The 16227-nt window shown below is 49.3% G+C and overlaps 1 protein-coding gene across 1 annotated transcript in view; it reads right to left on the reverse strand.

Moving 5' to 3' along the window:
• Positions 1 to 1255: 1255 nt before the first annotated feature.
• The window catches only part of LOC122393538 (zwei Ig domain protein zig-8-like), a 36511-nt gene continuing 21539 nt past the window's right edge, over positions 1256 to 16227 (reverse strand). The window contains exons 3-7 of the mRNA XM_043389703.1: positions 14066 to 14214; positions 10374 to 10587; positions 6204 to 6331; positions 4338 to 4506; positions 1256 to 2606 (exon numbers count right to left, since the gene is read on the reverse strand). Coding sequence (XP_043245638.1) covers positions 2446 to 2606; positions 4338 to 4506; positions 6204 to 6331; positions 10374 to 10587; positions 14066 to 14214 — 821 coding nt within the window. The 3' untranslated portion in view covers positions 1256 to 2445. The remainder of the gene's footprint in view (positions 2607 to 4337; positions 4507 to 6203; positions 6332 to 10373; positions 10588 to 14065; positions 14215 to 16227) is intronic.

Consider the following 16227-nt stretch of genomic DNA (forward strand, 5'->3'; position numbering starts at 1 on the left):
GTTCGTTTGCTAATGTTTCCGGCCAAATCCAATATTCCTCGGGGCTGCCTGTGTCAGCATAAAGCCGCCGAACATTGGACTTTCAGTCCGTGATTTTAGTTTCGCGTAGCTTAAGCCAATAACCCTGCAGCGTTGGAGCCTTCACTGTCACTTCCGCATTGGATCCCACGCTGAGCCGATTTTATAACGATGGACATCACTATGAACACTCTGAAAGTGGCGGTTCAGTGACGAATAGCGGCAACTAAACCTTGCGCTGTTATTTCTGATCTTTCTAGAACAACAGCATAAGTGAATGTTTTTCTATCCCAGTTATTTTAGTTCGTAAAGTGGAGACCTTTTCACGTGCATGCGTGCACACTGCACTTGAAACGTGCCTCCGCCACATTACTCTGTCGTCACCATCGATTTGCCTGGTTCTCTGGATTTCTCTGAGCAGCATTCAATCAACCTCGTTTTGGTCGAACTACACCAGACAGTGCCTCAGAACAGTCAGAAGCTTAACACGTTCATTCAACTTTTATAAGATGGCTACTTAGTGAATTAAGACCGATGTTTTTTTTCATTGCTCTGCTCGATCGCATCATGTTCGTGGATACTGGAAGTGGATAGGCTGTGCCGCTATCACACTACTATAGTCAAGCGGCACAGTCTACCAATAGCGGCGGCTGCTGCCAGTGCAGTGCTGAACTATAGGTAGCTGGTAGCCACTAGCCAGCCGTGAACAAAAGAGTTGCAGACTTGCATTTTTAAAACCCGACTGTGAACAAGTGATGAACAAGTAACCATATAATATTGCCACCATATCTATATAGGTATATAGTGGACTATGACTAGTGCCATATAATATTGACATGTCACATGAGGTTAGTATGTGCTATAAACGGCCCGGATCCGCTGTCGGCATGACCTTTTATCTTCCTTCGGCTGTTGCAGGTAATGTAGATAATTCACCATGGCTGTTCTTTGTGGCAAGTTGTTCCCTCCGGTTAACAGGCGCCCCATGAGAAATTCAGCGACGGCTGGCTTTTTCCTCTGAGACAACCGCAGCAATCAACAGCTTGACCGGAGCATTATGGGCTGACTGGATGCGGTCGTTAGCCTTCGCTTTGGCAGTTACCGTGACCTTTAACGGGTTTGCTCCCAGCTCCCCCCGGTCTCGTCAGTACCCAGAGGTGATGCCTTCTGTGGTACGGCAGAGCCATGAAAGGCCAGAGCACAGACACTGCGATCACAATACGGAAAAACAGGGAGGTACTGCCGTAGGTCATAACTACTTTATTCAGTCACCAAATACTGGCTGACGTACAACGAAACTAGCAAAATGCAGGTTTGAGACCTTGGAGAGCATTTCTGAAGAACATTTTCATCACCAACAGCAGTTACATCACATTACAATCAGCATTGTCGTCGGTATCAATTGTTGTAGATCCCCACCATTTTAGGTAATCATTTACATTTTCCTTTCCCCGCAGACCACATGCACACACTTAACTTTCAGTAGCAACAACGGGCCGATAATTTTTCGTAACATCTCGACAGAACTCGTAGAGATTAAGCACAGATCCAAAACGCAGTCGTCTGGTAACGCCTTGGGACCATCCAGAGGGCCCAAGTACCGACGCCCTTTTCCCTCATCCACCCAACCACCCCATCCTCTGTCCTTTTCTTGCACTGCCCGTCACAACAGTCACCGCCTCGAACACATGACAGCAGCCCTCCGTCATCCCATACGATACGAGCCGTCCTTTCATAAATAATTTGGACACATCACTTTCAACAGTAAGCCAAACGATATCTCACATCGCACACGTTCTTGCATATAGCACATCGTCACATTACTGTCCATTTCATAAAGCATACATTTACTTCACATGTAGCACCACAAACCCAATCATTCACATCAGACATCTTCTTCAGCTGAACTGCGGCAAGCGAACCGCTCCAGCGGCAGCGCTGCGTCACCAATCCTGGAGACGGCTGTCTTGACCCAGCGGCCAGAGCTGCTGCCAGTCCTGTGGGCCGCTTCGCCGTCACAGAGCTGATTGCGCGTTCTCAACCCCGAATAATGCGCTACAGAGATGAACAGCGTTCACGGCCCGTGCAAGAGCTGAGATCGTTTGTCATTCATTTGGTCCGAACAAACATGCCCTGAAGCATTCAACGATCAGAAAGCATTTGCCCAAGCCCCGGCTGTCCACCGACTGACACTGAGACCGTCTCGCATCTCCGACTCTCCCGAAAAGGAACAGTCTGATGAATGGGAAGATGCTCTGACTCTCCAGTGACAGTATTACAAACAGAGCATCACAGTCTCCAGGCCATGGACCAGAGTCCCTTAGGCCACAGCCCAGCTCTGGCGAGCTGAAGTGCCGAACACTCCCCGCACTGTTCCGACGAGCTTCATGCGCCATCTGGCGGTGCCGGGCGGCCATCTTGCTGTCACTACCTGACCTTGACCCAGCGCCGGTCGGCCAGAGGCGGCTCCAGCGCCACGTGCAGGGTAGGCACCAGCAGCAGAAGCGCTACCAACACCATCAGCAGCGGTGACGTAGACCGAAGGTGGCTGCTGCCTCCTGTGTGCATCGCCTCTGGCCTCTGACCTCCTGTGGACACGCGGTGATTGATCAACATCTGATGAACAGTGAAAGGAAACAACTGATAGGCAGCATAATCTGACAGATAGGAAGGGGGACGGCACAGATAAAGGCGTCCGGTAAGCGTCGGCGAATACGAGGGCAGGTTGTGTTGATCAGATCATCAGATAAAGAGGGAGAGAGAGAGGGAGAGGGAGAGAAAGGGAGAAGAGAGAAAGAGATAGAAGAGAAGAGAAGAGAGAGAGAGAGAGAGAGAGAGAGAGAGAGAGAGAGAGAGAGAGAGAGAGAGAGAGAGAGAGAGAGAGAGAGAGAGAGAGAGAGAGAGAGAGAGAGAGAGAGAGAGAGAAAGAAAGGTCATAGAGAGAGAGAGAGAGAGAGAGAGAGAGAGAGAGAGAGAGGGGAGAGAGAGAAATAGAGAGAGAGTGAGAGAGAGAAATAAAGAGATAGAGAGAGCGAGAGAGAGAGAGAGCGAGAGAGAGGGAGAGAGAGAGAAGGCGAGGAGAGAGAGAGAGAGAGAGAGAGAGAGAGAGAGAGAGAGAGAGAGAGAGAGAGAGAGAGAGAGAGAGAGAGAGAGAGAGAGAGAGAGAGAGAGAGAGAGAGAGAGGGCGAGATGAGGGAGGGCAAGGGGAGAGAGGGCACAGTGGAGCTGTTGCCATTCGTGCCGGAGCCGGTGCTCCTCCATCAATGCGCCGGCCATCTGCGGGATGGGGCCGCGTTCCGCCAGTCCGGCATGACAAACCAATCGCCGAGAGTCGGGCGCCAGGCGCGCCGCGCCGCGCCGCGCCCGGCGCCCGTCTTCCACTCTCCCAAATGATTACCTCGCGTCGGGGAAGAACAATATTGAGCGTGGCCAATCTGGGCGGCGAGCGGCCGGCCGGAGCGAGGTCGGCTCCCGTGGCGGCGGTTTTGTTCCGTGGGCCGGCTCTGCGCGGCTTACTGCCGGCCTGGGATAGTGGTCTGGACAGAACCTCTCCGGGCGGTGGCCGAGCACCGCGGCGGGTCAAAGCACGCTCCACCGCACGGAGACAGAAGTCGACTGACACGGATCGGTGCGGAGGAGAGCCGCCACTCGACCCACCCGGCTCAGTCGTCAGCCGCGCCAACTCTCACGCCAGCTTCGATTCAAGGGCGCTATTGTGTCGAGTCCTGAATGAGGGGCGAGAAAAACTGGTCCGTGCTTCCGACGAAACGTTAGCTATAATATATCCGTTATATTGAGCGTAATTTATAGGTATCGGTGTTCATCGACGTTTTTAAACGAGGAGACAGATTAATGACTTTTGCGTCACATACCACTTATTCCAAAAAATTATTTCCCTTTTATTCAAGACGCATTTCAAATCAATAGCAACAGATTTGATGCTGTATCAAGAAACTTCGTCGTTGAAACCCATAAGCAATATTTTCTGGCAAGCTCAATTTACTGATTAACGGGTACGCTCCTTTCTGTGTTTCCAGTCCAAATTGGACTTGTCATGGTAGTGAAAAATCTTCAGCGGGGATATCCACTCCCATTGTTACTACAACTCATGATCCAATTTGGGAACATCATAAACACGAAAAATCCTCGCTCGAACTGAAGGCTCCCATTATTTTTCAATAGGATCATTATTTTCTCGCCGGCGTTTCTCCGCGCTCAGCTCAGCTATGTGGGATGCGTGGAGGCGGACCAGCCCAGTGTGGGGCAGTATATAGGTATACGAGTATGTGTAGGGAAGAGCCTTTAAGGAGGACACCCACCTTTGAGGACGTGCACACTGACGGCCGCCGGCCGTGAGCTGGCCGGTCGACAGGTGTAGCGGCCACTGTCGGGTGGTCGGGCGTGTCGGATCAGCAGCTGCGAGACCGTGGTGCGGCCCTTTGTGGTCACCACACTGATGCCGCCCCGGTCTGAGTCGTAGTTGATGACCTGGGGAGAGGGGGCGGGGGTCAGAGATGTGGGAATGGAGGTAGGGAGTGAGTGAGGAAGAGGTAGAAAGGGGGAGACATTGTGCTGCGAAACATGGATGATTTCCGTCATGTAATGAATGCACATTGTTAATAATGAGACTAAAGTTACCAGCGAGAAGGTGTGACTTCCATGGCAAGTCTAGCAAAAAATTATCTTAATAGCTTTATCAATGCAGAGTGCAGACGTTACGAAAAGTAAAAGTAAAAGTAAAAGTAAGTTTCTAGTAAACGTACCAGAAAATAAACAGGTGTGCATTCAAAGCACGTTTCCATAAAAAGTAGCCCTGTGCTGTAGCCCTATGCATAATACAGCTGACCGAAATCCCGAGGATATAGCGCGGAGCTCACGGGATCTACAGAGAGGAGATGTTGCAGAGGGGACGCCACACAGTGCCTATCGGGTGCAGTGAATGATTACCTACCAGTAAAACGCCTTTTGGGCGAAGAACGAGCGACCGAGATAGTGAGCCCTGCACGTGCGGAAAGGCGAGAGGGTACTTCCAACGGGCTTGCGCAAAGCACCCTTCTAACCGGTCGCTAGCGGTGTACCAAATTTGAACGCAATCGGCCCAGCCGTTCCTGAGACCTGGAAGCGGCATTCTGCACGTGCGCACGTGCAAACGGGGTCCAAACTGACTTTTGCACGGCACCCTACTAACTGGTCCCCAACCGTGTACCAAATTTGAGCGCAATCGGCCCAGCCGTTCTCGAGATCTGGAAGCGCCCCCTGCACGTGCGCACGTGCAGTAGCACCTTAACCGCAACACATGGGAATGCAATGTCTGGTGGGTGCCTACCTGTATGCCAAGTTTCAGCGAAATCGCCCCTGTAATTACCGAGTTATTAAAATGGGAACAAATTTGACACCTCTTATTGTTGTATTTTTCACGTGCACTGGGGGTGACCCACATGCATCGAGAGTATCCTATTTTGGGTAGAAGGGATGCTGCTACCCTACAAAAATTACCGCAAGCCAATCGCCCAAGCGGCTGCTGAGATATGAGCCTCTCAAAAACACTACTTTTGCAAAACAGCTTGAACACCCTTGACTTTTCACGTGGCACGTGCCACGACGGTCACTGAGATGTATCAAAAGTAGTCAATTACGGGGTAGAAGGGATGGGGCTACCCAACAAAAAAGACCGCAGGCCAATCGGTCCAGCGGTTGCTGAGATATAAGCCTCTCAAAAGCGTTACAGGCCGGGCCGGGCCGGGCCGGGCCGCTCATACTGAGATTTTTCCGTTATATTGAAAAGACTCACTTCGCTCGCTGCGCTCGCTCGCTCGTAATAACTGGCTAACTACTCGTGATGAATTCTTATCACGTCCGGTTACAAAGAAACTATCCATTCGAAATTAGAAGTGAATCAAAGTCAGCTACAATATACACCATATAAAACAAATCTATCGATAAATTGAAAAAAAGACACTGATTTTGCTTTGGTAGAGTGATCAGCTATTGACAGCTGGTGGCAGCGACCGCTGTCCTTGACCGGCGACCACGTGACCCGCGTGCCCTAAGCAGCCGCTGATTGGCCCATGATCAGTGCAGACGGCCGGCGGCTACAGGTCACGTGACGTGACCTGATAGCTGACATGCGCAGGCAGTGAGTCTCTCGGGCCGCGGTGGCGGGCCGTTCTAGCCTCAAACCTCACCTTGGAGTTGTGCTCCCAGAATATGAAGTCTGGCGGCTGCGGACTGTGCTCGATTACACAGGTGAGGTTGATGGTGCTCCGCTGGTCAATAAATATCTCCGGACCGCCCAGAATCTCCGTGTCCGGCTCTGGAGTCGGGAGAGATCGACCGGTCAGGTCAGACAGGTCACACATAGCCAGGTCAGCTCAGATTTCTTTCGGTCAGGTCAGCAAGGTAAGACGCCGCCGTAAGGCAAGACTCAGTGCGGTCAGGTCAGGCAGGTCAGGCGCCGCTGAGTAAGGTAGGACTCGACCAGCGGGCAGATGAGACGGATAAGGTCTGTCACAGTCAGCTCATACCAGATAGGTGTGAACACTGAACACCTCCGTGACATGGGTCGTGAAAAAATAGAGCATGTATCTAATAAACATGATGCGTCAGCTTTATAGCACCAGCACTGTGTCTATTTTATTTTGCTCTAAATGATAAGTCTACAAGAGACAAGTGAAGAATGTATACTGCGACAGAAGAGCGCTATAGCTGCTCAGCCTTCTTGACGACCAAGAACGCGGTTGTTGTGGTAGTGTAATCGTAATTGTTGGAGCTGCTTGATATTACCGAAGACAAATGTTCTTGTTTTCGAGCATTCAACAAGAGATAAGCTCAAATTCTTTTGCGATCTCAAACCTGAAAATTGCGAGTCAAGCAAACAAGCGTGTTATTGCTGCTTGACTGAAATAAATTGTTTGTTTTCCTTCGCGTGACAGTTCCCTGATGTCCAGTGTTGCTGGTTTTACTGTTTAAACACATTATTTGATTTTATATTCCGCAGTGAGTGCCGAATTGGTTGGTCTAGCATGCAACCTTGTTTAAAACCCTTTGGAGAAAGCGCAAATATCTGACGTGGTCAATGCATTTTTGACGCAATGAAATGGTCCTTTTGCTGAAACTTGCGCTCTAAAACTGGTGCTCCATGAGCTATATATAGCCAACCCTATTATGGGTGGACCACCCTACCCTACCAGGCAGAAGCAGGTCGTGGCAGCGCCTCGCTCAGAAGGGGAGCCAGCTAACAGGAGAAATGCGGGCAGATTTTGACAAACCCAAGATACGACGATGGCGATACAGCCACTCCTAAGAAATCAAAACACCGAGATAGAACCACGCGATGCTCCACGCCAAAAGATTAAAGGTAGTGTGCCAGCTTTCTTGGACCGTATGGAGTTAATGGCCCAGATAAGGAGAACCGGATTTTTAGAACTTATCCATACCTTCAAAACTCATGGAAACGTCTTAAATTCTTCAAATTTTGAGTACCCCAGTGCGAAATTCGCCCCGACGGGTTGTCGGTCGCACCCCAACCACATTTCACACCACTATGAACAATAAATGCACACACTGAAATCGCTATTACCGATATGCTCATCCAATCAAGTTTCGATAAACCCGTTCATCATCAGCTCCTGCGGTTTCGAACACGCCTGTTAGGTGGTGCGGTAGACCACGCCCAAAGCCAGGGCCCCGGTAACGTGAGGTAGCCGAGTCAGGGCAGCGTGCGCTGACCCAAGCCGGAGCCGCGCGTCCTCCCGGTGTCATTTGATAGCCCGGGGCTGCCCGCGGGGATGCGGTAGACCGCGCCCAAAGCTGCGGCCCCGGCTTGGGTCAGCGCACGCTGCCCCGACTCGGCTACCTCACGTTACCGGGGCCCTGGCTTTGGGCGCGGCTTCTGCTCATACTTTGTGGTGCGGTGGTGGTGCGTCGGGCTGCGCGCTCTGACTTCGGCCAAGAAAAATGCGTCAGCTGATCATTGTCATTTCTGCCACTTGGGTGTGGTGAAATGGGGTCATAAATTATAAGACGGCTTTTTCATATCAATTATTTTACATAAAATCATATTTCAAACCATAAATAATGTTCGACAGCCAAATAAAAGAAACAATACCAATACGGGCTTACAGTTTAAGGCTCGACATTGTGTTGTCTACGATTAGACAGCTGATAACTCATTCCCGTACGTCGTATGGTCGTAACACTATAATGACCTTTGCTTATTGTCACAAGTGCGCCGCATTCGCGATTGTTGCCCGACGCCTGTTTGCAGGTGAGCCCACTACAGTTGTTATACATATCTAAAAACCGATAAACTTTTAGGCGAAAAAGGCACTATTCCAGGCCCATTTTTGATTTTTTTTTGCGATATTATAATAGGTAAAAACAGAAGCTTCTTATCCTCGGAAAAATAAAATGGGAAATCTTTCAAAGGTGGCACACTACCTTTAAGCAAAAAAATTCATTCCCTGACTAGTGTAACTTGCAGCGAAAGGTAGAGTTTTGTGTTTGGTCAGACTACAAACTTTTGACTTTTATTGTTGCACGCTGAGTAGCCCTTCTTATCATAATCCAGGTCAACGAACCCTTCAGGTTCTGTAACTGTTAGAGGTGCCACTTCTGTGAACAATATACGATTATAAAAAAATATACGATACACATCTTCACGAAAAATAAGCATCCACCACGGAACACAAGGCAGAAGTCCTGCCATCACCTAAGACAATAACACCAAGACTAGCAATGCATGAGTCGAATTACTGAGCAAACACATCCTCACCACGCCACACGTCCGTTCGCCGAAGCCATCCAATCGTGTGTTTTGCATGAAAGTTTGAGCGAAATCGTCCTGTTTCGTCCAAACTTTTGAGGAATGGCATATAAATAATTGCTAAGACTAAAACAACTCAGCCTTTTAGTGTCACTTGGTTACTTTTCAGAAGTGGCACAAAAGGGTCGCGAAGGACCAAGCACTTGTTTGTTAGCCAGCTTCTCACTTGGGCACATCGATTTGAGTGTGTATGATGGTTATGAGTTCGTTACAATGACTTGCTCCTCGTGTACCTAATTTTGAACTGGTGCTGTGGTATGATCGGAGACAAAATCAGGTAGATATACATAATAAGGCTCTTTTTATTTCACAGTTATTACACTAATAACCTTTGAGCATCATCGCTATTACATATACGTATATTGTTATTAGTATCTAAGCACCTGTAAACGTGAGGAATATGATATTATATAAAATTTGACATATTTTACGCACATTTTATATTAAAGTTATGCATGCGCCTGTCGGCTGAATGGTGATAAGGAAGCACTTGCCGACTTTCCATCCATCTAATATGTTCGGTCATCCGTCTGGATGCCCTTACATTCTCTTTAGGGCGGAGTGTAATCACGTAATGCGGCGCCTGCCGACGGCGCGGCTGCGTCTTTCGTCGGCGAATGGCAGGCGCCTGCACGGAGCCACTAATGTCGGCCACATGCACTGACGATCAGACACTGGCACACATGTGTGAGTGATGGTTCCATAAAAACAGAATGTGAGAGTGATTAGGGAGTAACGACGCACTTCGTGCACTAGCTCGGACACTTGGAAAATGCATACATTTTAATGGAATATCGTGCATTTTAAATGTTATATAACGCTCCATTTCAGTACATACCTATCCGTTTAGAATTTGTTTGGGGACAGCAGGGGAGGAAGATCATCTTGACAAAGCGCAGCGCATGTAACTGACGCCATTGCATCTACAGCAGGAAGGACCAGAAGATGATGCCCTCATGTCTCACAAAGATCTTCTTAAAGTTTATTTTATATCAATATACCTACCCAATGGTTTGAATATTCAACTAAGTCATAGCTGAAGCTGCTGCTCGTCATGTCTCAAGTTTTTTATATAAATATTTATTTGAGCTTGACATACCCAACGGCTTAAATCTTTCACAGCTTTGAGCACCGTGGTGCTGTGGTTCAGATCTTTAAGCCCCTTCTAGCCCATTCGTGAAGCCGTCAATATATCGTGTGAACTGAGCTTTGCGTACGATGTGTAGCGACGTGCTGCGCCTAGCGATTTACTTGAGGGCACCGCGGATCGACCCGTGGTGGTAGCGATCTAGAGGTAGCCGGCGACTGACGTCTTGAGGAAACCGAATAAGGTGGTCATGGATGAGATAATAATCTCATCCATGCTATCTCATCCATGAGGTGGTCTTCAAATGGAAGCTAGTGATCAACCGGCGACTACTGCCTCTGGTAACTACATATAATTAGCGCCAGGGGTACTTACCTACGACCGTGAGGTGAATGTAGCAGTCGAGCGGTAGCTATAATTACCGCCTGATTTACCAGCACTTACCTACGACGGTGAGGTGGATGTAGCGGTCCAACGGCGGCGTGGTGCCCACTTGACAGTCGTACACGCCCGTGTCGCTGTGGGTGGTGTTCCGCAGCGTCAGCGTCCAGTCTGAGGACTGACTCTTGTGCTCCACCTGTACCCGATTGTCCATAGTGTACAGATAGGCGCCGACAGAGAGCAGCTTGGGAACGTCAGCCACGCGCAGCCAGGACACCTGTCGGACACAGAGGTGTGGTGTTCATACAGGCCGGTTATTGTGCACTAGGCGGTCTCAGAGGACACTATTCATGGGCCGGTCACAGAGGCTACTGTTAACCCGCGCCCCGTTGGGCTCTGCCGAGCAACGCGCCCCGTTGGGGCAACACGTCACACAGCTGTCACCCGAGTCAGTTCCCCTGTGATCTACGCCTGACCGCGTCCCGTGCCGGGAAGGTCAGACAGCACTCTGTCCATTGGTCGGGGGCCGCGGGATGTGAACTTTGGTCGGCCGCTCGACCTCCGATCCTCGGGAGGGCGATGATCACCAGACGACATCGGCTCTCCTCAGTGCCGCCGTCCCCACCCAGTCGAGTTGTCCGACCTACCGACAGCCCCGCGCTCCCCCGGGGCGACTCGACGCCTAACGAAGCCACTGAGCGCCGTCGGCGGCCGTCGCGCCGCCGGCGACGCTCACGCCGCCCAATCAATGACCGGCCGGCCGTCCGGCCGAGCACACGGTGGACACTGAGCCGCACAGGGTATATACGGTGACGGAAAAACGACCCGCCCAGTAAATGGGCTGGACAGCACCTGTCACACTCACAGTGGCGGCTGTCGCCAGCGCGCACATTGACTGCGGCGGTAATGGTAACACGGTGGTCCTCGGCAGTCACACAACTGTGGGTGGGCGGACAGAGGGGCCGATATTCGGACGGCAATGGTAGCTACTCAGAGTCACACACACGTGCACGCACACAAGCACACAGATACACAGTACTTACTCAAATAGACTTGCATACGGATACACAGAAAGATGAAATATTTATTGTGAATGAAATAAAATATTTTAATAAATACGGTGAGTTAGGATATGAATGTTGCCAGTATTGTAATCTGTTAATCGGTGAATATATGATTCGTCATAAAACATGGTTGAACGGATGGCTGACACCGACTTGTTGAAGTGTCGTGATCTTATGGGTGACGTGTGGCTTGTGGGTTTGTGATCTTATGGGTGATACGACGTAGGTCAAATCGTTAAGGAGTTAATGCCGTGAAATTGAGAGGAGATTTCAAATAACCCTCGATCGAAGTTTTGCTTTAGAGATAGTCTTGCTGATTAGTGGTCGCATATCATTTTATCGTGCGGATCCGCATATTTGTACCTACGTGTTTTAAATGCCTCTGAAATCATTTTAGCGAGCTCATCGCCAACCAAGATCGTATCGTCTGTGTTTTAAAGTGAGACTTAACGCTTCATAACCAGATTGTATCTCAGCGACAGAGGCAGCGATTTTGGAACCGCTGCAGTCGCAAGGTGAAACATCAATAACTCAGCTGATGCATGGCCTATTTCTATTTCTATTATAAGATATCTCAGTCGCTCAGGATATCTAAAATGGGCCCGGGATTTCAGTAATATGTAACAATTCTTAAAACAGATGCAGCGACCGGTCCCTTTTATTCGATGAGGCTTGGCTCATTGTTAGCATGACCTAAGTCGTCTTATTTCTCGTCAAGCTAAAATCTACTCCCAACACCCCTTGTGCTCTTTATGTTCAAGCACGCTTGCAATCGTTTCTCAAAAGTCAGAAGAGAGAAACTCACTTTGGTAATGAATCGATTGACCATGTGATAACTACTATTCAGTAGCTGACATATGAGGCCTTAAATCAGCAGTTTAGATGATTGTAGGTGTCAAACTATTTACCAAGTGATGCAGAATAACCTTCAATTCCACGCTTTCACTAGCAGACTATCAGATTAGACGATGCCGGTCTGCTGATGGCGTTCTCTGAAAACGAAGCTACGCTTTCCATTCATTCCGACACGAGCTGCTTTTGCCACGTGAAATACGCCATCCACGAGAGAACATTCAGCCAAATGAAAGTCACACATCAGTCCCGTGAGCAAACGACGACGGGTGTATAATAGAAGATTCAGGCTTTTCAAACATGGAATTCGCTGCCATGCAGCTTCAGCTATCTAACTCACCTTGACACGGACTATGATTGCTAGATAGCAAGAATTTCTATGTTATAAGCAATTAAAAATGACGAACTATCTTATGGACGGAATAAAATAATGTAAATATGATCGGAATGAATTATTTCAGCGTCAATCAACTTCAATTCAGCGCATATAATCTGCAATAGTGAAGGACTATCACCCAAAACGCCCATGCTATCACCATCAGCAGCCTGATAGTGTCCGACAGCGCGAGCCCCAGGCTGTGTGTTGAGGCAGCGGCCAGACATTTTACGGGCTGAGCCGGCAAGTGGGCGTCCCGACGGCAGTATCGCGCCGAACGTCGTGAGTTTCCTCTATACAAGACGGCCATAGGCCTGCCAAAGCGAGCTCTCGCGTGACGAAACGTCACTCAACGGCCTGTACACTGATGTGATGACTATGGAGCCGGGGAGGTCGCGGCCCAGTCGGCGGCGCTGCTAGCATCGCGCTGTTCACTATGCACTTTGAATTTGCCGAGTGGCCGGCCGCGACGTAAGCGCCTGAGCGGCCTGGAAGGGTAGACTGACCCGCATAGCTTGCGTGTACGGCGGTGCAGTCTACCATGCCTCCGCGCGCTGAAGGCAGTCAGCACATCGCGCTAGTTGAGAAGCTTTCGAGTTTCGCGGCACAATCACCAAGGTATTTTTGCTAAGTGAATTCGGTTATATAATCGATCAGCCCGTGCTCACACAGTTGAGATAGAGCCGCAGGTGGAGGAGTCTGGCATGTTTTCCAAAATGAAACTCGAAATTAACCGCGGTCCCAGAGGTTCTAACTGGACTTTTGTACTCTCCTAATCTATTCCGTTCAGTTTGAAAGTTCTGAACGTGTCCCTGCTGAGTGCTGAATGATTCGCTGGTTGCTTGTTAGCAATCGCAAAATGTAAATATCAAATTTGAACGGAAATCCTACCCTATTCATCGTGAAATGATTAAATAAATTCATTAACGACCTTCATCAGAACATCAAATGCATATGTAAGAGCCGGCGTAACGACACAACTTCCCCAGCTTAATGGATTGTAAATCCTCCGGACTTGCCGAATTCCCGATGTCAAACAGGCGACACTAGGCCGTGATCAGAGGCCCTGTGACACGAACTGGCATGATGTGAGGTGACAGGGCATGCAGCGTCGAACGGCGCCTCGGCGGCACCAGTCTCAGAAATGCTCGGCACGGCGCTTTGTTGCATTCCGGAGCACGTCACATGGAGCGTCGTCACGTCACGCCGGAGCCGGCGGTGGACCTTGTTCATCGTGACGGCGCAGTGGTCCATGCTTGCCGTTACACTGGGCAGTGACTATTGCTAGCCGTAACCGTGATGACAGCGACTGTTCTACGTGCCGGAAGCGACTGCTCACTTTACCTGTCGCTACTGTTGCTTGTGGTCACCGTGATGGTTCGGCGGATGCTACATGCATTGCTCACCAAGACTGCCACCAATAGGTACTCACTGCGACAGTCGCGGCAGCTCACTGTACTCACCGTGATGCCGCTGGCCTGTTTGACGCGACAGTTGAGCGTGGCCTCTGTGCCGAGAAGCACGGTCACGTTGCCCGAGAAGTACTCGTCGTAGTAGGGTCCCGGTCCGGGAGTGCTGACCACCGGCCGAAGCACGCGCTGGAAGTCGAGGCCTGCCGGGAGGGGGGTGGACGGACCTGTCAGACTGTCACGGCCGTCACGCCCCCGACATCCGTCACATGTGACAGCGATCAATCAGCGCCACAATGTCGGGGTCCGAGAGGTCGGCCCCGCCGCTGAGTAGACGAGTGCCCGCTGGTCATCGCAACTTTGAGATAAACTTTGAGGACAATGCGGGAAATTAGTAGCACCATGAAGAACTTTGATGCGTCGTCGCTGCAGCTTTTAAATCTCGATTTACCTGCTCTAATCCTCGTCATAGAGGTTTGCATTTAGCATAGTAAGGTGGGATCCAATCACGTTTAATCTAGCATTACGTTTGCTAAAAGCTGTGTACACGATTTTGCATATGTTCAGCGTTTCGCCGTAGGTTCCTGGAAGTCGATCAGGGTCGCAGTGATTCAGTGAACGTGTCGACACACCATTAACACTCCATAAAAGTGTCAAAGGCTGGCCATAATTTGTTCACGCGGTCTATCAAAGCTGCAATCATCGTCACGCGCCACATATTCTGATAGGGACAGCTGGTATTTAACTCTTCCGAATTCTGTCATTTGCATTTCAACAACTTTGTTGACGAGGCCGGCTGTTGAGTGGTGAGATGTGTCAATGTTTTAAACATGAGCTTGCCGCTGTTCACGAGACGACCGCCAAACCTAACCTCAGGCGACAAACGTGAGCCACTCAGGACAAGTTAGCACAAAAACGTCGTCAACAATGTTTCGGATAAGTATGGGTGCTCCAAATGCGGCTAGGAAATGAGATGTGTGTATGACCCGCTAGCCTGTTTGACGAGTCCAGGGCTGTTTCCAACGTCGAACACATTGAATGATGGGCGGCTCAAGACTATGTGTAGTCGCCGTCTTTGATAATAATGATCTTGTGCTGCTTCTTCTACTGCTGCTGCTGCTGCTGCTGCTGCTGCTGCTGCTGCTGCTGCTGACTAAAACGCACTCCAAGTGACCTTCAAAACGAATCTGTGAATATCTGTGGACGTTTCAAGTCATTAAAGTTTGGGGCGTATGTACTTAGCAAAGGCTACTGGAACTTACAGGGTGTCTCAAAAGTTCGTTGACAGGTACCAGCCATGCTTTTTTGTCAATACTTCTGAATCAACAAGAAATTAACAGTCGAAATTTTGCATGGGCATTGGTGACAACCTTCCTCAAGCAATCTCATTGTTTTCAAGTGCATTCGACCCTTCATGAGCTCACAAAAAGGGTTCACCTCTGACCATGGATCAGGCACGAAAATGTAGGTTGCAAAGTCGGGTATGTTGTGAAACTCTCTGTTTCAGGAGTAATGGGAATGGTTAAGTCGGAAATGACACATGGCTAAGTGTCGGCGAGGATGAGTGCAACATGATGATCATCTCATAAAAACGGTGGCTAAAATTTTTGAAGGACGAAATCATGCGAGACTAACGGTGTTTTGAACGACCCTCGCACGACAGCAGACTCGTGTTCCGGAAAGCAGCTGAAAATGCGGTCATAACTATTGAAAACTGGCAAGAAGCTCACACACAGAGGTTACCCATTTTCAAAAAGTGCAGGTCATCGTAAAATAAAGACAAATTATAATTTAAAATTGTTTATAATATCTATAACGCTAATTTTTGGGGACAATAACACAAAAATCGTCAATGCCAAGGACACCTCACCCTCCAAAAGTGTTAGTTATTGTAAAAATTTTATCTAACGAAGTTTCAAGAGGCAGATCTGCAGCGAATAATTATCTTTTAAACACAAAATCTCGATAAAACCACACGATGGACAGGTTTGGGCCGTTTACAAAGCAGAACATCTCCCGAGGAAAACACTCCGCAACCGAGCGAAGGTCTTGGCATGGGGAATGACGAGCGCTTGGAATTTGCAAAATTTGCACAATGTGTCTGAGAAACAGACGTCCGACACATTCTGCTACCATATGATGCGAAAAATTTACTCCTGGCACTTCCCGTTTGTTCAGGACTGGGGTCGTTTTGAAAAGGCGCTTGGGATGTCGGC

This window comes from Amphibalanus amphitrite, unplaced genomic scaffold (assembly GCF_019059575.1).
Source record: "Amphibalanus amphitrite isolate SeventyFive unplaced genomic scaffold, NRLGWU_Aamphi_draft 000540F_arrow, whole genome shotgun sequence".
NCBI lineage: Eukaryota > Metazoa > Arthropoda > Thecostraca > Balanomorpha > Balanidae > Amphibalanus > Amphibalanus amphitrite.